Source organism: Cololabis saira, chromosome 8 (assembly GCF_033807715.1).
Source record: "Cololabis saira isolate AMF1-May2022 chromosome 8, fColSai1.1, whole genome shotgun sequence".
Classification (NCBI taxonomy): domain Eukaryota; kingdom Metazoa; phylum Chordata; class Actinopteri; order Beloniformes; family Belonidae; genus Cololabis; species Cololabis saira.
The window spans coordinates 31,927,415-31,951,002 of record NC_084594.1 but is presented as its reverse complement, the minus strand read 5'-3'; the positions used below and the strand labels follow the sequence as shown (position 1 = coordinate 31,951,002).

General features: G+C 40.0%; 1 protein-coding gene across 6 annotated transcripts in view; it reads left to right on the top strand.

Annotated features, from left to right (window-relative positions):
• LOC133448855 (plexin-A1-like) overlaps positions 1–23,588 on the top strand; it is a 207,303-nt gene that overhangs the window by 144,870 nt on the left and 38,845 nt on the right. For all 6 annotated transcript variants that reach the window (XM_061727782.1, XM_061727778.1, XM_061727781.1 and 3 more), the window contains exons 10-12: positions 6,697–6,897; positions 19,118–19,214; positions 20,949–21,139. In XM_061727782.1, the coding sequence (XP_061583766.1) occupies positions 6,697–6,897; positions 19,118–19,214; positions 20,949–21,139 (489 nt within the window). The remainder of the gene's footprint in view (positions 1–6,696; positions 6,898–19,117; positions 19,215–20,948; positions 21,140–23,588) is intronic.

Below are 23,588 nucleotides of genomic sequence, written 5' to 3'. Positions count from 1 at the left end.
TTTGATTGCTGCTGACATATCTGGGTTAGAATGATAACAGGGTGCGAAGCATCCTCAACCCTCCCCCCTCAAAGAAAATCCATAAGAAGAAAAAGCAAAACAAGCTTTCTCAAAATTATTCACACATTTCTCCTCCGTATTGTTTCATGCAACACTGCACCATGTGTGTCGAGGGGATGGGTTGTGTAGGGTTTGGCAGCATGCTTGTAAGTAGGGTTGTCACAGTGACTGATTAATTTTTATGAATGTCACGATTATCAACACCAGTGGTGGAAATTTTGTTCATCAATGTAAAATGTTATTCACACAATTTGATGAACATGGTTTTAGTCCCAAATGATAGACTTCAAGGCTGCTTTATCAATAAAGTATAATGTGGACAAATTATTGTATTGACTTATTTTTGAGTAGACAAACATTTGGCCTACAGGTTAAAAACTAACTGGATAGCATACAACTGATGGTGATGCACTTTAAGTTAAATAGTTTGATTAATACTGATTTATGCAGTCACATTTTAGTTACATGTTTTTAATGACTTCATGCTGGCAGGCTTTACTGATTTGATAGAAGTGTCTGACCACAACACCATGGTCATTTTTTAAATATCCAGAATGGTACTACACTGCCAACTTCAAAGGTTTTGTTGAGACGTAAATGTGGCACATTATCATCATCTGCCAATTCCAGCTTTTTAGCATGTCTGGTAAATTCAAGTTGACACATTCTATGACTACAGGCTTCAATCACCTACACACACTGGAACCATAAAAGATTACCCGCTCCTTCCAGCTCACAAGAATCCATTGTAACTGTGGACATTGGTTCATCCTGACATCCCTACTTGTGAATCAAATATATGGGCTTATGGGATGAAATCAGAATATAGGTTTGCCCATCAAAGCAGAGTGAAGATGTACTTGTGCATGTGCAGTATAAGCGCAACATGCACTTTGATGGATTCAATCAAAGTTCAGCATTGTGAGACGACTTACAATTCATCCCAAAAAACACGTCTCTCCTTTTCCTCTGCATATTGTTTTAATTTAAACTCACCTCTCTGTGCTCCTTCATTCCCCTGCACTCACTCATCACCTTATCTCTCTCCTTCTCCCCCCTTCCTTCCACCTCCTCCTGGCATCCCTACTCTGTTAAGAAAGAAGGGTGTGGGCAGACTATCTCACAGTCCCTTTCAAGGTTCAAAGTCCCTTCTCGTCTTCTGCTTCCTTTGCTCTTTCACTGTTCTACATGTTGCTCCCTTATTAAGTTGTTCCTGCTGTGTTGCTCCCTTCCTCCCCGACAGCAAGTGTCTGGTCAGTCACAGAACATATTTCTGGCTTTAGCTTGCTAATGACCCTGCTTCATCTTCCAGTCCACATGTTTTTTCCACCCCTAATTTTATTATTGAATCCATTCATCCTAAGGTCAAGCAGCAACAACCTGTTTCAGTTCTTAAAAATGTTTTTATTTCTGTTAATTTATTGAGAATTAAGCAACTATTGTCATTTTCTTTTTTTTTACCTAGACTAATATTTAACTAGCCTGTCTTGTTTAAGCATTGGAAAAGAGTTTACAGTACTACAAAACACATACAATATGTACTATTGCAAAAAAACTGTGTGTAATAGTAAGCAAGATTTATTTCTTCTACTTTAAAACAAACATGAACACAGTAGTATTCCATGTACCATCCTGGTGCAGCATGTGCACAGAATGTTGTGTGTGCCACTTTGGATTTTTTTTTAAAAGAGAAAAAGGTCCAATCAGTGGACTCCAGAATAGCATTGATGAAGCACCGAAGTTCATGGTCCCAGACCCTCTTTGGGTGGTTGTGTGAAACTTCCTGTCAGAAAAGCGTAAGGGCCATGTGTACACACAGTGAGGGAACATTCAATACTCTTCATGTATCCCCTTTTTGAACCCCCCCCCCCCGCTTGACTATGGCCATCTTATGCCGTCTCTCCCCCAGGATTACCATATCGCTTTACTTCATTATTTAGCGTGTTTTTTTTTTCTCCTCCCTGATCTATAGTCCCTACATCACAGAGGCAGCTAATTAATTATGGATAGACTTAAGAAGGGGAAGGGGGAGTCGGAGCATTTTCTTTTTTTTGTGGGGGTGGGGTGGTGGAGGACCAGACATCCATCTCATTATAAATGTGCAATGTTTTGGGAGTCTTATTAATGTATATCTTGTCAGGCTACGTCAGAGCCTTCGGAACTCTTATGGCTCTTAAATACATTTATTTGTTTATATTTCACCCCACGCTTTATTTTGCCATTATCTTTGTGCACCCTGCTTGGGTATCCACCATCTCACCCCATGTATGTCTTCATTTGAATCTCTCACCTGCAACATATGAACACACACACACACACACACACACACACACACACACACACACACACACACACACACACACACACACACACACACAGTCACACTTTCCTGCAGACTCTCATTATCTCCTCATGGTGGATGTTAAAAGGTGTTTTGCCCACCTGCAAGAAAAGATTATTTCTTACCGCAGCCAAACACTGGTTTATTAATTTTCTGTACTTTGTTAGAAGTGATGTTTTAAATATCAAAGCACATTGAAAATTAAGGGAACAAATATATATTAGTTCAAGCTTAACCTAGAGCGACAGCTGATCTCCTTTGAAAAAGCTCATTATGACTTTCAATTAAATCGACGTTCGCAGTAAGATATAAAGAAATATAGGTCGAATCTTCTATAACTGGAATTAGTTTTTGGATTCTTTTTTCTGTAAATTTGAAACACAGAAGCATGACAACTAAATAAACCAGGATTGTCATTCTGCATACAGGAAATTAAAAAATTAGTGGGAAGTATAGTAATGTATACATCTTCATAATCTGCATATTTATATATGCCTTTGTAATGGAAAAAAGCAGCGGTGGCCTAAAGCCCCAAAGCAGGCTTTGAGGAATAACAAATATGGGGAGGTAAGAAGACCCCTCCCTTTAAGTTGACATCAGCCATCAAAAACACACAGACTTTGTAATGTTAATATGCATGCACACTCTTAAAAAAACAAACATACACACTGTGAAAGCCCTGGCCAGTCATAGTAGGTAATTCAAAGCTTCACCCACTGTGCTACAATTTATATACTCAGAAACAAAGAATAGGCTTACCAATCTGAGAAATCCAATTTTGTATTCTAGCATTCATGTTTGTTCAAATTTTTTTTAAATCTGAGGATGTTGCAATGTAAAAACGGTCGTCAAAATAAAAAAAAAATAAAAAAAACTGATGTTTTTTTCTGTCCTTGTATGAAGAAACCATCTGTGTCATGCATTCCTTCAAATATCCTCTGGCATGCACCACTTCCATGTTATTTATTTTTTTTTATTCAAGTATTTCAAAATAAAGTGACCTTTTATGAAGAAATGTGATTTTAGTCCATATGCTTGAGAATTGATGAATCAAGCAGAGTTTAAATACCTCTTTAATTTTTTTACTGATTCACTGCAAAATATCTAACTCAGTTCATACCTACAAATACACTCGCACATTCCTCTCACTCGATCTGTGTCCGTTTGTAGAAAGAAACATGACACATACTTAACAAGATGCCTTTTTTATAACAAAAACAAAGCTTTTTCTCTCTGTTGATCTCACTGAAATCATTCAGATGTGGTGTCACATCTGGAAAATAAACCCACAGCTTCCTTCCTTACAGATGAATTGAAAATGGAGAAGTCATGAAAAGTGGGGGAAATAAAGATAAAGAAATCCTCCACAGCTACAAACAAATTTCCTCTATGAAATATAGTTTGCATTGTATTCTACACTTTGCATCGCTAATGCACTTTTTCAGCTGTTTTGGCACCTGTCATGAATACCGATGAAACAGTTTTTCTGCAAAGCACAATTCCCTTCATCCCTCTTCCTTAGTATCCTCTTTTATTTTTCTCTTCCACCTCAATTTATTCCCCAGAATCCTCTGTCCCAAATGACAAACCAGGACCTTTCAGCAATACGTTTTTTCCTCTCATGTAAAACTTTAAAATACTGCATCTCATCAGTGATTAGTGTAACCCAGTTACACAGTTTCAATTGCAAAGATTTCAAGGTATTTTATACAAAGTTTTCAGATTTAGACTACCGTAATGTGTTAGCGTACCAGCAGCAAGCTTATCTTAAATATTCATATACCAGTAAAATTGCGTTCTATTGCCCCTGTGCAAACCGGAATTGGCTTACAAAAAATATTTTATCTTTAATCTTGTTCTTATTGCATTATATGTGTAAAATGCATTTTTTATTTGGTCTCTTTAACGTGGTTTGTACTGTGATACAGAGCACAGAATGAAGTAAAGGGGATACTACAACTATGACTGCCTGAGAAAATGACAATCAGACAGCTGAGTTGACACAAAGTCAATAGACAGATGAATAAAACATGGGTCAGTTGTAGCTTGTGCTACGGGCTGTGTTCGCTTCTTACGAACTGGCTGTCAGAAGTTACTTTTAACTGCACAAGTCTCAAATCTTTTTCTGCCCTTGTGGAATTGCGGACGATGCAAATTCACAGCTTTTGACATGAACAAATGCCACGTTTTGGGGAGAAAGTAGTTCAAAAACTACAAATGCAAATTAGTCTTTACATTCCTCTCTGTCTCGTTCTGCCGTTTCTCCCTCCATCAATTTTCTGGAGCTGTCTGCGACTCCAGGCAGTTAATTAAGTAGGACATTGTCGGGGGCTTGGTACATGATGTGGTTGAAGATGGTTAGATGGATGGATGGATAAATAAATGGAAAAAATGCAGTGCAATAAAGGCATTCCTCTGCATATCTAGTCGACAGGATAGTTTCCTTATACTCGTATGTTGTCTGCTTCCCTGCATCATGATATTTCTTTTGATGATTCTTTTTTACTCTGTTAATTCCTCTTTTCTTGGAGCAGCAGCTGTCTTTATACTACTATCAGTTCCCAATTAAACTATCTTCCTTTCACCTTTTTTTAACTTTTCATAACTCCTTCTCCTTATTTCCTCCTTGAACTTCCTTTTCCTTTTCTTTTTTTGATCTGCTTGCTACCTGGGTCCTTCTTCCTTTACCATCTATTTTCCCTTTGCACATTTCCTGGCTCACCCACCTCCCTCTGCGTTGATTACACGTCAGATCTTCTGTAGCCTGTTTCTTGCTCATATAGTATTCCCCTCTCTCATTATGTGTTGCGCGTGTGTTTGTGTGTGATCAGACTCACAAGGCCAGGGCTAAGCAGGCTAATGAACAAACTCCACCATTGTGTTGACGCCCTGGGGACATACTGTAGCTTCTAATGTACAACAGCTACAGCTAGAGGAGGGAGAGGGGAAGAACAAAAAAATAAAAAAACACTGACATGGAGCAAGCTATGTTTTTCAAGGAAGAGCTCCAAAAAGAAATGGAGAGGATGTGAAGTCACATGTGCAAGGCAAGTTAATTTCTATACATGTTGTTCAACAACAAGAAATTCACAGTTCTTTACAAAGACATTAAAACATAAATAAAAATCATGATTTCAAGTTTAAACAATAAAAGAAAGCAATAAAATAAAACATAATAGAATTTACAGGACTCAAACCTGAGGGACTCGAACCCAAACAGAACTTACAGTGAATATTTAACAAGAATCTGGTGATTTTCTTTTTCTTTTTTTTTTGTTACTTGAACCTGATAGTTGTTATGACGAATATCAAAGGCCTGGATGAACTTAGTTTTGAGAATTTAAGTTAAATAATTGTATTATAACTGTGTGTGCATTCTTTTCCTGCACGTGTGACTTGCGCAAGTCATTTGTCTCTGTGATTTATCAGCAGTGAGCCTTTTTTTTATTTCCTTGGCACTCCTGTTACGGTGCAGGGTGTGTTCGTTCCACCCAATCTTTAACTCCTGTGATGTAAGATCTGTCACCAGCACTTTCCTCCTGTCTCATTCTCTGGCTCGACAAGATCTGTATCACTATGTATTTCTCCAGCACATGCATAAATCTAGGAAAGATTATATACTAAGTGAACTTTCCTGTTCCATCCTATTCTTGTTTAGTAACCAGATACACACGCTTAAATAATTGAGCTGCACAATGAGAAAGCTGTTTGTTTTTAAAGTCTATGCAAGGACAGACCACCTTCAGGGTTGTATCTCCTAGTGGATGGGTTGCTTCCAAATTACCTCATCACCACTTTCACTTCTGGCCAGTATCACTCACAATTTTGCACATAAACACAAAAGCAAAGGCAAACATGCAACAAACATTAATTAATTAATTCATTAATCTTCTTCACGCATGCATGAAATGGTGTACAGACTATTCTGTACTTTGGCCAGATGAGAGTTGCACTATTGTGACAAGAGTAGTTTTATTGGGTAGATAATGTTCTATAAAATATGTGCAGAAAGCTTTCTTGTACAAAGGTTCTGCAGAATTTCACTCTGGTACAAGACCAGTGTTGCACAAGCCTGCAACCTATGTGATGAGTGTATTACAAAGTAGCAAATCAGGCATGAAGTCAAATACAATATGTAACGTAATTATCATTTTTCATCTTCTCTCTTCTTAGTTTACTGCTGTCTTTGACTTATTTGCTTGTTCTTCTTATTGTGCCAAAAAGTCATATACTGTCATCAGTCTCCTCTTGGTAATAAAGGTTAAGTGTTCCTCTGTTATTTTCTCAACCCACAGGACTGTCCCCAGATTCTACCTTCAACCCAGATTTACATCCCAGTCGGTGTGACCAAGCCGATCACCTTGGCTGCCAAGAACCTGCCCCAGCCACAGTCTGGACAGAGGAACTATGAATGTGTCTTCCACATTCAAGGAGAGACGCACAGTGTTCCTGCGCTGCGCTTCAACAGCAGCTCCATCCAGTGCCAGAAAACAGCGGTGAGTATTAAGCGATCGAATATGGGAATTCTGGGTAATATCTCTGCTTGTGTGAGGGGGATGCTATTTTAGCACTGCTAATGATGGCAAACGCAGCAGGTGTTGTTGGTGTGTTCTGGAGTCATTATTTGAAAGAAAAATAAGATGCTTTCACTTTGTAAAGCAGGGGAAATTGGATTTTATATATACTGTGTGTATGTGTGTGTATGTATGTGTGTGTGTATATATATATATATATATATATATATATATATATATATATATATATATATATATATATATATATATATATATATATATACAAGTCTGTGTTTGTGTGTGTGTGTGTGTGTATGTATGTTTTTCTTTCCATTTTCAGGGACAGACATTAAATCAAACACAAAACAGAATGCCTGACTTATATAACATGGGCTGCAAATAATATTTAAAATTTCCATAGACTGAAAGTTTTTAACACAATTACTGTTCATCAATACATCTAGGCAACTAAATCCTGATCCCAGTGAAGGCACAGACTTGTTCAGCATTATGTGATGGTCTCCTACAGTTAATGATCATTCTGTACACAAATATGTGCAGTGTCAAGACTGATGACCACTTGCACACTTGCCTGATAGCAGACTAGATAAATTACTCAATCCTGACATGTCACTGTGATCTAATAGTTTGCAAATGGATATTGTCAGCAAGTATTCCCATTTGAATGAAGACAGATGTATAATGAGCTTTTTTTCCTGGTCTATACTTGTCTTAATCCTATCAGGTAGTCATGGTTTGTGTAGAACAAGATTTAGATGTAGAAAACTCATTTCTACGAAAGTAAAAAAAAGCCTAGACTATTATAGACAATTTTGATATTTTCAAGAATTATTCAAAAGAAAAATGTTCTTACCCCATAGGAAAAGATATTTTTGCTTTAAATTAAACAAGTTTGCCTAGATTTATGGAATGTTAGGTTTAGTTCTAGAGTCGTATTTTTTGCAGCGACGGTTTTCGTCAAAAGTCTATTTGGTTTTTGTTTCCTCTCCCAATGTAATTTTGGCTTTGGATCATAGGTTTTAGTGTTTGCTGGATAAAAGTGCTCTCAAGGAGGTTTTTTTTTTTTCCCCGCAAGAAGTTTTTAATAAGAATTTCTTTCCTGTTTGTGTGTACAGGGGATTTGCAGGTACGCAGAGGTAATTCTGCTTGTGGGTTCATGCTTTTTCAGTGTGTGTGTGTGTGTGTGTGTGTGTGTGTGTGTGTGTGTGTGTGTGTGTGTGTGTGTGTGTGTGTGTGTGTGTGTGTGTGTGTGTGTGTGTGTGTGTGTGTGTGTGTGTGTGTGTGTGTGTGTGTGTGTGTGGTTTCAAACTAGCATGACAGATAAGAGGTAGCTAGCGTTGCGCTTCACTGAGGCTGAAAATGTGAAGAGGAAGTCTGTCTCTGAACCTAGTTGGGAGCGGATTGATCATGTTTACACCTCAACTCTCTACCTCACGCTCTCCTTTGCTCTACCTGCCTGTGCAGTTCATCTTTCTCTTCTTCCTTCCATCCGTTTGACTTTCCTCTTCCTGTCATTTCATGCTTTGACCATCAATCACTTTGAAACTATTAGTTAAAGATGAGATAAGTGCCGGTGCTGTTAATTAGGCTTTACATAATTGCTCAGCAGCTGTCACAACAACCACATACTCAAATAAAAAATATAAGGATGAAATGGAGAATGGTTCAGAATTTTGGTGGGTGACCTTTGCAGTTTACCAACAACAACTTGTCATAATAGTCCAAGGTTTAGGCAGTCATTTATATATTAACCATCACATGTGTGCAGCACTAAGAGCACTCTGCTCAGAACCATAGCTTGATGAGGATACGCTGCAACAGTGTTTTGTCCATATTGACAAGTAGTCTACAGGATTTGGTGCACACTGGGCAGTTGTTTGTGAAGGCAGGGGTAATTATCCCACAATAGGGTTGTCTCGCCGCAGTGATGTGTCTTTATTGACTGTTTATTGTAGCTGGAAGGCCGGTGTTACTCGGCAGGAAAGTCTAGCCAGCCAAAAGCAAAATTCCTCCATTTGATCTCAACAAAGCAGACTTCGTAGCAGTAATTGGCACAGGGCTGTCAGCACTTAGCCCTTGTTAGCAATTAGCAATGGCAACTTGACTGCATGGTCAGATATCAGTGCAGCATTTACATGGCTGCATCCCCATTTAGATTTTTGGTGGACTAAAAATGCACCAGCTGCATGACTTTACCATTAAGGCATAATTCATGCAGGCTTTAGATTATGACTTGAATTGTGTGTCATGAATTATGAGGATGAGATTCTTATTATAGCAGCGGAGCAGTATTTTAGAAAAACAGGTCTTTTAAATATTAGTTTATCCATATTTTTCACAGTGCTATATCTCCACTTTTCACACACATTCTTTCATGTTTGTTCTGCTTTTGAGAGCATTCAGCACCAACTCTATAAATCATACATGACTGCAGCAGAATGGACTTCATCTAGTATGCTCTGTACAGACTGCTACTTTGGTTTGTAAGCACATAGCTATGATGAGAAGAGTTAATAAGTGTCTGTTGCTGCATGCACATGTGCATCCCTCCACATGCCTGGGGCCATGGATCTCTGGATAGCTGTGTGTGTGTGTGTGTGTGTGTGTGTGTGTGTGTGTGTGTGTGTGTGTGTGTGTGTGTGTGTGTGTGTGTGTGTGTGTGTGTGTGTGTGTGTGTGTGTGTGTGTGTGTGTGTGTGTGTGTGTGTGGATGTGTGTGTGGATGTGGATGTGTGTGTGGATGTGTGTGTGGATGTGTACTTTCCCTTAGACTACTTCAAGAAGCCAGTTTTTTTTATAAGTCACACTGGTTTGCTTGTAAATGAAATTCATTTGGGAATGCTAGTCCACAGTTTATGCTTATGTTTGAGAGATTCATAAGTGTATCTCAAACCCCTATACACAAGAAACTAATACACCTTAACTTATGAAAGGTGAGGCGAAGAGACTGGAGAGGAAGAGTGGACAGAAGATAAGGAGATGGATGATGTATTAGTAAATGATAAATGCAGAAAAGTTGAGGAAATGTCAGAGAATGATGGAAATTGCAAAACAAATAACATGAGAGGGTGTGAGATGGACTTGGAAAATTGGAACGTGCTACACAATTTAATGTTTAATGCATGGAGAAAAGTGAGAGGCAGAGTGATACCAAAAAGAGCAGGGTGGAGATTAAAGGGTGCACAAGAAGAAAATCAGCTGAAAAGACTCTCCTGAGGCTAAAGTCATTCTCTTTTCTTTCACACAATACCATCACACCATCTGAAAGAGGATAACTTTATCCACAGGATATTCAGAACGGTCACATTCAGATAATGTTCAAACGCTTGCTTCCTATTTATGCTGTTTCTACAGAAGCCGAGATAATGCAATATGCTTACATAGTATCCTCTAACAGGATGCTGTCAATAGCTCACTATATATGTGACAAACCTGATATCGGATTGTGTAACTTCAGCTCCATACTAACCTTGTTGGCTATTGATTCTCCATATATGCTCTGGGGAGAATTTGGTATTTCTGCATAAAGTGTCTAGTCGTACCAGCTAATCCCAAAGGGTAAAGAGCAAGCAGATCATAAAACGTCAAAAATATTGCAGTATTGGAGGAAGATGTGCTTTTGCAGGCAGACGCGAAACAAGTAGTTCTCTTTATGTTTAAGGTCTTTAGACTTTGAAGATTCATACATTTAAGGTACAGATTTAAAATTGGCTCAAAGCTCTAAATTGTGCTGTGCTGAACTCTCTAAGGGTTTGAATTGTGAAAGTAATAGTTCATTACACAGTTTGAATTCCTCTCTTTTGAAGTTGGGCACTTTGCCCAACATAATTCAACTTTTTTTTTTTTTTTTTGAGCCTATAAAAGTTGATGAAATGGCAATCTATCCAGGGTCCTCTGGGAAATGGATTTGAGAAAAGTGCCTGTCATTTTGTAAGAAGGAAATAAAAAGTGTGTTTCTTGCATTTCCTTGTGCCAAACATGCCCACATTACTACTGACAATTTCATAGCCATCCGCTAAGCCTTATGGTAGCAGTTAACTCTGGTCAGCCCCCACCAAAACAACAAGCTGGTGTCTACATCACAACCTTACAGTTTCTGACCCGGGCCAGGCAGCTTCCTGGTGTGTGTGGTCCACTCAGAGGTTATGGTTTAGGTGCAAGGGCCAATACGATGCTGTGCTGTGGGCTGGGAGTTGTGCTCAGAGTGCCAAAGGGGTCATTGGAACAAACAAACATTTGTACATACACACAGTCTTGCTGCACACAAATGATAGCACTCTTTAATCGGCGAGGTTGATGGAGAACAGCTGGAGATCGTTTGAAGGCTGAAAGAAAAAGATTCAGACTGTTGAAGACTCTTCCGTTGTGCCGCTTTTATCTATCTTGTGTCGTTGGCTTTTGTCCATTTTTACGTCTCCATTTTCCTACCCTTTCTCCCTCTTTATCCTCCATTCTTTCTCCCTAGAGGGCAGGAATGAGAGGACGGATAATATCAGTGCGGGCCATACACCATTACCGTCCGTCTGATAAACCAGCCGGCCACTCCATCACCCTCTTTCTCCCCCTTCTACAGAGAGGGAAGAAAAAAAAAAGCAGACATAGGGCAGGAAGAAAAAATCTAGTTTGGGGAAAGTGTGTTTCTGTGTGTAGAGAGCAGCTGTTTGTTAAAGAAGAGATGCGAAGTATCTGGGGTCCTGATGGCATCCAATTAAGGGAGATAAAATGATGATGAATTGCAGTTGGGCAGCAGAGACTAACACTACTGTGTGTATTTGCGTGCACACATCTACACACACTCAGATGCACATGCAGCAAGACGGCAAAAGAAGAAAACAACCAAACGAATGTGGTGAGAGGGGCACAGGAAAGGTTGAATACAGAGATATGAGGAGAAGGAAACTGAAAGATGGATAGGAAGGAGGAGGGAAGGAACGGCACAATGAGACTGTACGGAGAGTTTAGTTTATAGAGAACAAATAACCAGCTTACTTCAGATGGGAAATAAAAGAAGGTTGGCAAACAATAAAGATTAATTAATATACCAATTGATGGATAGGTGGCTGAACAAAGCAGTAGTGAAGAGGCCAAACATGTCTGCAGGGAGAGCAGTTACCACAAACTGCATTGGTGCAGTAGCATAAATAACACCTCCACAGGGTGTGTCTGTGAGAGGAAAAACTTCTGTCATCTCATTTAATGGGATTTGTTAATATAAGTAAGTGACTGCAACATGTTGTAAACCTTTCATTTTAAATGCATTATAGTATATACATAAATCCTCACATGTATGTTGCAGAGGGTTGCAGAGACGGGACTAATGAGAGCCTTGGTGCGATTTAAATGAGTGTAGGTGCGGCGGGGCATGGCACAGCTTGGCCTGGCATGGCCTAGCCAAGCTTAATGAGATATAAACATGGCATAAACCTGCCACCTCATTCAGCCATAGCACACACTGACAGTTTTAATTGGCTTGCAAACTGTGTTTGTGTGTATTATGAGGGGATGCATTGAAAAAGCAAAGAAAATCCACTGGAATTTACTTTGAAGCTGCAGATTAACGACTATTTGTTGCTAGGATGTGATTGCTCAGGTGATACTTATCAGATTTGGATTGTCTAGTAGATTGTCTGCAAGTATTCAAAGCCACATCTTATGCACTGCTGATGTCTCATTCCTAAAACCTATGATGATCCATCTCAGGTATTACGTACTGTTTTTTGCCCACTTATTCATTACAATATTATGAGTCTCTGGTTTTAGCATTTATGCCAGTATATATTGTGTGTTTTTGTTTATGCTGAGTTATTTTCATCATACACCTTCCTTCAGTCCAACACTGCCCCTCTTTTCCCTGCGTGTTACATTCCTGAATCTGTCTCCCCACCCTCTTCCTTCCAATCCTCCTCTTTCGTCATCACATCTGTCGTGTCATTGGTTTGCAGCATCTCACCCTTCTCTTCCTCTCTGACAGGTGAAGAGCGGAGCGCTTGCACTTCTCTCTTGGAGAAATAGGAATTAATTGCTGCACAGCTATCATCATATCCCCACTGCTACACTCGTGCTCCACCCCACTATGATTAACTCGTTCTAAAGTCCATCTCCCCCCTCATATCCCTGCAGTTTGCAACCTTTACTCTACATATTCTTTGTATCATAGCACTCCTGCACTTTGTATTTCTTCGTGGTTATTAGAGGAGAATGTCAAACACCTGAGGTGATTGCTATCGCAAGAATAAACTTGAACTAGAAACTAACTCTTGTCATACAGGATGTGATTGTTTGTACATTACCAGTAACTCTGGTATCACATTTTTTTGCACATAAGACATTCATTGTTGGCATGATCAGCAGCAGTTGCTTTGGCTGGCAAGACGCTTGTAAAATTCCCCTGCCAGCAGAAGACACCGCAAAGTTCATTTTTAAATCATGGAATCTGCATGGAAATGGTTTATTGTCTTTGTCGATGGATTATTTCTGCATGTGACTATATTGCTATTACTGGGCTGAGCGTGGGAGTCAGCGAGGAGAGAGAGGCCACCAGAGGAATGGCATTAAGTTGACAGAAAAGAAAAAGGGTGATGACTCTGAAAATATGGACATTTCTGCAAACCACTAAAAATCAGCCTTTTGTCCAGGGAGACGTCTAGCAAGCTTACACTAGCTTAATGTGTCGGCTGAAAAATAAGAAACACTGACTATGACAGCACTATTTTTCTCTCAAGCCAGCATTTTTATCCCCTTCTTTTCATCACTATTTTTCTTCCCTCCATTAGCAAAGAGAGTGCACACAGGTTTGTGTGTGTGCTCGGTTGAAAGATATTGTGTACATCTATGTGCAAGAGATAAGCTGGGTCCTGCTAGTATCCTGACCTCACATATACAGTACCCACACTAAGCTTCAGGAAAGATTACCACTTGATCCTTGATTAAGAAACCATGTCTGGCTAGACGTTGCATGGGGATGAAACTGAGTGGTGGTCTATACGTCTCGTCTTGGATATGTGCTGCGTACCAAACCTTATCTTGACTGGCAAAGATTTTTCACCTAGGCTAACAGTTACTCTGTTCTGCTTTCCTTATCCCCTGCCCTAGCGTGACACGTCTTACAACTGCAGTGATGTTGATTGAAAGATAAGTTGTACCAGGTCAGACTTTTCAGTCAGTTTTTAGAAAGCTGTGAAAAGGCGAGAAGAATGTCCGATCCTCTGCGTATGGACTTACCCAGGGTAGACTTGATATTTTAGCTGTCCAGCTTCAAGCACACCTTCAGAATGACTATTGGGTGGTTACCCTCTGAGATGATACCCAGCACTTTATGCCCAACCTTCTTCCACCCTCCTTATTATATCACCATCATTCACCTGTGCCTGTCTTCTCCTCATTGGCAGAGATCCTGGTGGTGATGATACGTGAGTGTATCTTCACATTTCCTTTAAGAGCTCATTGCTAAGCCTTCCTCTCATCATTCAGGCCAAAGTTCCCTCATTTTGTGTCACAATTTTAGTTTCCATCCCATCTCTTCTTCCCATCTCTCTTTTTGAGGCTTTGTTGTGCTATGATGCATATCATTAGTGTATTTTTTCAGTGCATAGATGTTACAGCAGTGTGATGAATGAAGGTAATGTACAGTACCTAAGACTTCATCTGTAAAATGTGTTATTTCTAACTAAATTGACTGGCTCTCACTCAAGTTTTTATTGAACTTACTTGGTCTCTGGTGTTGCATCTTTGCTGGCCAGTCTGTGTCCCCATGAGGGGAGAAACTGCACTTGCAACTTCTGACCCCAAATACAACAAAGTATTCAACTGCTTTTTTCCAATTCATCAATCTCCAGCACTGTAAGAATAAATAATGTATAGGTACCATACCTAATGGTGCTAAAATAAAAAGTGTTGCAATTTCTTAATTTGTCAGGTTGGTGGTATGCCTGTAGTTCAGACTCTGTGTCTGTATCCACTAAGGATTTAAACTTTGTTTCATAAATGAAAGGGGAACATTTGTAAATTGATGCTAGGACTTGTCCCCATAAGATAAATGTTTTGTCTTCCCTTTAACTCATGCATAGACGAAGCTTTTCTGAAGTAATGCTAAAGATTTCAATGTTTATACTGTCATGTGTTTTATATTACATTTGAGCAGATGCATGTTTGTATTCCCCAAACTATATGCTGCAACAGTGCTGGTTCCGTATAAAAGTTTAATAAGCTTTTGGTGCAATGAGAGAAGATGGGTGTGGGATCATAACCCAAGCCCTCCTATTTCTTCCCCACCCTCTGCTGCCCATTAAGCACACATACATGCACATATGCACCTCTCCCTAACTAAATATTAAAGCTTATGCTGAGTGTAGGCACAGCAGTCCCCAGTTCCTCTCTTCTCAACACAAGAGCCATGGTGTGCAAACACAGACACATGCCTTTAACATGGATTAAAAAGGAAAAGTAAAGGTCAAGAAATGTTTTTTTAGCTGTCAGCACACTTCCTGTGTGTGTGTGTGTGTGTGTGTGTGTGTGTGTGTGTGTGTGTCTGTGTGTGTGTCTGTGTGTGTGTGTGTGTGGACACAGCTAGGCAGGCTGTAAAGCAGGGTTAAGAGGTCTTCATACATCCATCATCTGTTACCTTATCAAGCAGAATTGGCTGTGTGATTCAGGTAGGAATGGGGCTGTGCTCTGATTCGCAGTGGAAGTGAAAGGTAGCTTGACCTCTTGTGCTCTTCCTTAGCAGGTTTTCTGTCCTGACAGGATATAACACAGTAGAACAAAGATATAGTTAATGGTACTGAAATGTGAAGGTGGATTCAGTACAGAGATGTATCACACAGTTGGCAGGGGATTACTAGAGGAAGCCATCTCATCAGCCGTGCTGCTTGATGGTTTGGACCGTGGTTGTGTCTGATGTGTGCTGACACAGCACTGACTTCCACCATGGGCCTGGAAAAAAAAATCCATTACAGCTAATATCATTGAGAGAAAGTCTAAATAGTATGTACAAATCAATTATTGGGACACCTTAAAACATAGGACCACTTAGCCAGTGCAGAGAAAGGTATTGGCATTTAAACTACTCTAAAATAAATATTTAGTTTTTAACTTTAATTGTTAGCCTTATTTTATTTGCATATGCTTTACATACAGTGGTTTATTACTTGGGTGCTTTCTGAATCCATCGTCATTTTAGTGTAAACCTTCTCTCCTGTTTGATTTAGGAAAATTATTATTTAAATAGATCTAAACTGCTGCTGTGTTGATTTTAAGCTCTTCAGTTTTTGACCACAATGTTTTTATATTTCTGTAGACAAGCATGTGAATGTGAAAAGCCCACTTGCTGTTTAGTGAGAACAAGGCTGATTGTTAAGAGAAGGGTGGTTAACGCCTTCATCAGCTTGAGTCGCTGCCAGATGCAGAGCTGCCCCTGCCGTCTCTTTCTTGCTCTGTCCCCGTCTTTCACTTGAGCAGCATCTTTTTCCCACTCGCTTCATTTGCCTTCTGATGTCGGCATTATCTCAGATGTCTCATCTGTTTTATCCTTTCACTTTTTTTCTTCTTCTCCTTCCTGTTGCCATTCTTCTATCTTTTTTCTTCTCTTTATCCATATCTTCACAATGCACTGTCCCTGGCCATCTCCTTTCACTCTGCCCTCTTCTCTCCCATTGTCTTTCATGCTCTCTCCCCCTCTTTCTTTCTCCCTCACACACACGCACACACTCGAGCATACTCATGTGTTCCCTTCATTTCTTCAAGAAAAAGTGCTGTTTTTCCCAGGCAGACTGGGTGGTCTCTCGGTGGCGAGTGCGGGAAAGATCGAAGGAGTCCATATGCTTGAACTTTAGTGTAGAAATAATAGCTGATGTCCAAAACCTGGCCAAAATCTGTTTGCACGTGTTTTTATTTAACATTTGTACATCCTGTGTAGACCAGTCAGATCAGTCTTTGATGAATTTGTTGGCACCTTTCTCTGGAAAATGTCCCATGTGCAGGATGCATATTTATAGTGCAGTGTACGGTCCACATGTGTTTCTCTGGAGATGTTTGGTCTATGCAATAAAGGAATCTGCCTCATATTTTCTTGTTTGGTTGTGGGGCTTTGGGGGATTGAGGTAAGGGAGAGAGAGTCTGAATGAGATTGATAGGGAAGGAGATTTGTACAGAGCTATAGGAAAGGAATGATGAGAGGAAGAGGTGGGGGTGGGAACGAGGACAAGGAAAGAAGGAAAAGCAGAGGAATGTGTGAAAAGACCAAGGCAGACATGTCGGAGAACAAATTGAAAATGCCAATTTCACTTTAGCCCCCACCAGCTCAGGAGCTTATATCCCAGGCCTGGCTTTTATTCCATGTGTAAATGAATGGTGTCCACAGAATAACACATGATCACCTCTCTCTATCCATCTTGCCCTCACTATTTCTCCTTCACCCCTGCAGCCATATAATCTGCTCTGCACCACTCTTCCTTGTTTGGTGTTTTATGCTTCTTCTCACCATCTTGTTTGTGATTTCACCACACCTCTGTACTCCCAATCACACCTTTCAAACATTTCCTGTCTTTCAACTATTCTGTTTGCACCTACTTTTCACTTTCTAGACTATCAGTGGCGCGTCACACACCCCATCGTCGTCTCTCTTTCTTCACATACCATCTGAACCCTCCCCTTATTTTTCCAGTTCTAAGTCACTCATCATTCATTCACAATCATTTCGCTTTATGGTTTAGAAATTGCACTCTCAAATCAGATGGATTTTATATCCATCATGTAAAAGATGAGTATTCTGTTGGGCAGCCTGCAGGTTAGGTCACTCTAGTATAAAGAGGTTGTTAAACAACTTGCGGTGCTAAAGTGTACTTGGAAACATATTTTTTTGAAGTAATTTGTCCTTAAATGGTCTCAAAGAGCAAGCTACAGTTTCTCCTGAGATGCATGGAGACATCTTTCCTTTTTCATTCCACCTTCAGGGCCCACTAAATGCAAATCATCCCATCACAGAAGCGAAGCAAGAATTAATCAGCCATTCACACATTGTGACATTGCTGTGTCCTCTCATTTTCTTATCTTGTCTATGCACATTTCTTGGTCTTTTCCCCCTGAAATACATTAAAAATCACTATTATTACAGATGTCAAGATAAATCTCACAGTATCACACTGAAGTGGGTGATATCACATAGTGGCGAGGTTGCAGCGTGATTCAATCTGTGAGGGCCCTAAAGCCTCAGGCCTGCGGCTTTCACATTGGATTTTTATCACCACTTCACTACAAGAAAAGAGTTCTGCTATCTCTCACCCTAAGGCCAGTGAAGATAGTGACCATACCAGTGGTGGCGAGAGCCACTGGTGCCCTTTGACTGACGGGGACATTAGGTCATTGCCAGCTGTCACCCCCCTATCACTCCAGAGAGCAGAGAACCTTTTGCAAACGGACACATTTTAATTGTTTAAGGATCAGTAGTTAATAATGATGTGTGATGATATTGGGATATGAATTTCTTGCTAAATTATTTTTTTCATAAGACTCTGTGTTTGCCAGTGTTTGGCTGGTACTAGTATAGAGACAGAGTTATTGCGGAGGAGGTGTAACTCATGAATCTGCATTTCATTCGGTGTTGATGATCCCCTCTGATAATTTTATTTGTAAGGCGGCGTCTCGCAGGAGCTCTTTTTCTGTCAAGACACTACCATCACATTACAGCTTCTGAAGCTTGTTGTCTCATTTAAATCAAATCCATAAAACTGATTATGCTAACGTCGAGGCAATTACATTTCAACTCTTATGAGTTTAGGATGCAAAAATGAAATTAGATGAGAATATTATTGTTGAATACGTATTATGCTTTTCATTCATCATTTGAATAAAATGAGTCATGCAGCGATGGGGATCCCAATCTCTTAATCAACTCTGCGTTCTGCCAGCCAGCAGCCGATGCGCTGTGTGTAAAAATCACTATATAGTCTGTCTCTCATCACTCATTTTTATGGCCTTTTAACTGTGTGAGCTCCCCAGAATATGACGTTACCACCAGAAACTAGCTGAACTGAGTTTGTTTAGGGGATTGGCTGTTTTATTTATCTTTCTTCCCTTTTTTCTCTTTTACAGATTTCCTAATTTCATTAAAAGCTTGAGGGATGTGAATTGAGTTGAAAGGAAGACTACAAGTGCTAATCTCAGCATTTTTTTGTTTTCTTTCACAGTATTCTTATGAAGGTAATGATATCAGCGACCTGCCAGTAGATCTGTCTGTGGCGTGGAATGGAAACTTTGTCATCGACAATCCTTACAACATTCAAGGTGAGTTGATTTGTCAGACACTTAAATTGTGATGTATTTTTAAACTTAATCCAACAACAAACATATGTGCTCTGTGAAGATACAGCAGTGTAATGATGTAAATGATGTTATTATCAGATCGTGCGGCCTCTTTCCCTCCGTGTATCTTGTGTATTCTGTGTATTCTGTGTTTTAGCAACCAACCTTACTGCGTGTGCATACTACTGCCTTGCAGGAGGAAGTTTTAGGTGTTCCTTCTTCTGTTTAACCATGTTTATGGTGTCCTCACTGGTCTGGAGAGGTCTTTTAACTCTCCAGACCAGTGAACCTTTTTATTCATTCTTGACGGGAAGCAAATTATCTAATTAAATGTCTCCATCATGAATCAGTTATATTTGAGTCTTCTGAGCATCATTGGCGCTGTTGTGCTATTGTTTTTGTTGTTTTTCTTATTCTGCATAGTGATGAGACTTCTGGATGCTGCGTTAAAAGCCAAACTCGGCTTTTTACTTCGAGACTCACTGTTTATAAAATTGGAACAAAATTAATTTAATTGTTCGTGCAAGGGTGGTGGCTGCTGCATATTTACCGTTTCTGTGCTTGATGGTTTTGCATCCATGATGCACTTTGGCATTTTAAAACTGTAACTGTCTTTTAAGTATCAAGGTTAACCACACACTTGGTTCACATATTGAGCAGGTTTTTAGATATTGACAGGTAATATTACTTGATTGTACATATCCATATTTAAACATTATTTGAGTGTATAATGTATATTCTTATGTATAACCACACCTCATCCTTTAGACGAAAAGCCATGCAGGCAATGATTAAACACATTCAAACACATGCTCCACTGTGGAACAAAGAGCATGAGATCATCTCTTTTAGATATAATTACCGGCAAAACCATCTTTACAGCGCCGTCTCCTTAATTATTGGAGCTTATACAGCACAGTAGGGGGATTGTAATATTATTCCCCTGCTATGAGGTAAAATAACATCACCAGTGAGGGCAGCATTCAATATGGCCTGTGGATGACGTTTATGTGGGGTTTTGTAAAATGCGGGAAGTAGCATAACATTAATTTGAGGTCTCTAATAAATATTCCATATTCTTGATGGCTTGTAAAGGAGTGATTATTGTATTTGTAACTGAAATCACTTCATGTATTGATCACTGTCTGTAGTCTACATTTAAGAGCCCGCTGATGTCTCATATATCAGTTATTTCTCATGCTGCTGGCCATGATTGGATGGATGTTTGTAACATATACCACACTTGAATGAACACAAAGAAACTAATGTAAGCAGACAGTATCAGAATCCCGAATCAGTGTCTCTGCTTTGTATATTATCTCAATGGTGAATCTCCTGAAGTTCATCCTGAGGTGACCTACACCCCAAAGTTGCCCAACCCCTTTTTTAGTGGCGATAGTCATCTGGTTAAGTGTGAGCAGCGCTCACCCATCTTAAATACTGATAGGGTAATGTAATTAGAGGGGAATCATTTAGCTGCCAGTAATTGGTACAGAATTTCTTTAAAGCTGCTCCATGACCAATGGGATTTGTGGTTGAAGCAGCAGAGAGAGAAGAGGAGCTTTACTGTGCTATTCCTGGGGCCTTTGAGAAACGGAGCATTAGCTGAACTTTGCTTCAGTGATACTGAAGATATTCGTAGGGAAGATGAGAAACTCATAAGGAGCATATTTAGGTTATTTAAAATACTAATATGTTCCTGTGCTGTTTCTCTAGCTCACCTGTATAAGTGCTACGCCCTGAGAGACAGCTGTGGGATGTGTTTGAAGGCCAACCCCAGGTTTGAGTGTGGTTGGTGTGTCCAAGAGAAGAAGTGCTCCCAGAGACAGGAGTGCACCCCCCCAGAGAGCATTTGGATGCATGCCACAACTGGAAACAGCCGCTGTGCACACCCTAAGATCACAAAGGTAAGCCCTGATATTAATGGCACATGCCTACGCATTATATCTCACACAGTCATTTGAGATCAAAGTCTGCCCTCTGTTGATTTTCTAATTCTGGACACAACACAAGCGGCCTTTAGCACTTCAAAAGCAGTAAAATATAACCTCTGATAAACAGCTATAGATTTAACAGAAACTAAGATAAAAAAAAAGTAGAACTAGCGTTGGAAAAACTAAATATGCTCTGCTGATCAATAACTTGTAGAGTCATCTTAATCAGCAATAATCATGTTTTTGTGTATGAAACTACCAGTCACTGACATCATTGATTTTTTTTTTTCTGTTTTACTGAATGCCATTAAATGCATACTCAGGGATTTTTTATTATCCACTTATTTTTAACAAAAGTTTTAAAACCTCATTGTTTGGATCCATTGACGGATGAGGACATCATAGGTCATGGAGACGATTGATAACCGAAATCCCTTTTTGATCACTTTGAAACTGGTGCTGGTGCTAGAGCCAGTCCAGAGCTGGTTCTACAATTTAAACACCACAAAATACTTTCTTTCATGTTAAAACACCAGTTTCAAATTAATTTGGAGGCATATTTTCTTACCGGTACTTTTAGGAAGCATTGTCAAAAAAAAACATCCAAAGTAACTCTGGACTCCTGTCCCAGTTGTCCCCTGGCAACAACTGTGTATTGCCTACAGCACTGCATCATGCACCAATGATGAATTTAGCTGCCAGTACTACAGTGGACATCATAGCAGAGGGGGTTTGGAGACTCAAGAAATAATGGCTGAAGAGAAAGAGACAGTGAGCAAACAAGAGCAGTCCTGGGCAAAGTCATAACAGCAACAACCTCAGTGCCTGTGTGGGGAGCCAAAAATTACAAAAGTTCCTTTGTGCTGCTTTAAGAGGTTAGGATCTTTAGAGGCCACAGCCATGAGTGTAACCCAACACAGATGGGCTGGCAAGGAGAAGCAGTTCACACACAGAAAGACTGAACACACTGACAGGATTATACATGACACACAGACACACCTGAGGAGGTAGACATGGGGGTTGTCTGGAGTGCGTGGTAATAGTAACAGGGGAGGGGAAGGCAAAGACAAAAACAAGATAAAGAAGCTTCCTAATTTTGTCCCACTATGGGTCCTGATTGTGTGTGGATGCACGTGTTCATGTGCGTTTGAATATGCGAGTCCAAACATGACAGTGTAGCCATCTGTTGTTACCAGCAACCATGGCGGTGGTCCTCGTCTGAGTGTGACCTGGGTCACTACCCACAGCTCACCACGGGTACTGACACACACATACTGCACCGTCTGAAACCTCCATGCTGGTGTGTGGGATGTGCCTTGACATTCAGACCTTCCATATACTGACACCCGTCCTTACTTGGGCTTTTTCTGTTCTTTCTTTTAACTATTCTATCCTTGTCTCAGACTGGGAAAAGTGTATCTTTTCTTGAAACACAAACACACATCAAATAGAAAAGGCATCATCTTAGTAGAAAGAAGTGTAAATTAGTGTAAAATATTCAGTACATGTATAAAATGTGTTGTTATTTCACAAATGCAGACTTGTACAGCTGGAGCCCTCAGTACATTTCCTGTCTCCATTGCTTTGAATGCTTAATGGAGACACTGGATAATTGGAGCAGTGGCACATGGATAAATCCGTATCTAGTTCTTCTTCTGTCTCGCGCTCGTTTCAGTTATCGCTAAGAGACAAGCGTACGGAGGCAATTAAGTTATATGTGTGTGCAATGGGGGGAGAGGTGGGGAAGATTAAATCCCGTTTCCAGGGCAAGATGTCAGAGAAGAGTTTCAAAACACACTGCAGGTTTGAGAATATAGAATATGAGACAAAGAAAAGCATTGGAGGAGAGAGATGTCGGAGGAAGCATTATCACCGAGCTTTGCCGCCACCCTCACCTCTCTCCCCTACCTTTGACATTTGCAGTGTGACATTTAACGCCAAAAGAACATCTGCAGATGACAAAGACATTCTCTCCCTTTTCATTTGCCATTTCATTCTTTCTCCCAAAGAGCATCACATCAGACGCACAAATAGAATATTATTCTCCTTCTTAGCAACCGTAGGGTCAAGTCTCTCCCTCTCTCTTTCTCTCTCTCTCCCTCTCTCTCCAGTGCATTTTTTCAGGCAGCTTTGTTCAGTCTTTGCAGCATGCTAGATTCTGTGTGGTCATTAGCTGGCGAAATGGCAACTGATTTCATTTGGAGCAGTGAATGTGGTTTTAGCCAGAAAGGAAACACCACTGGATCCACACACTGAAAAAAAAAACCACACACACACTAGCGCTCACACAGTTGGTCAGAGTTTTCAGAGCAGCGAGTGTTGAACATGCTTGGTGCGATTTCCAAGTGTGCGATCACCCCTTTGATGTGGTTCAATAGTGTCCAGTTGGGTATCGTTCCACTAACAGCTCTGGCACCTCAGT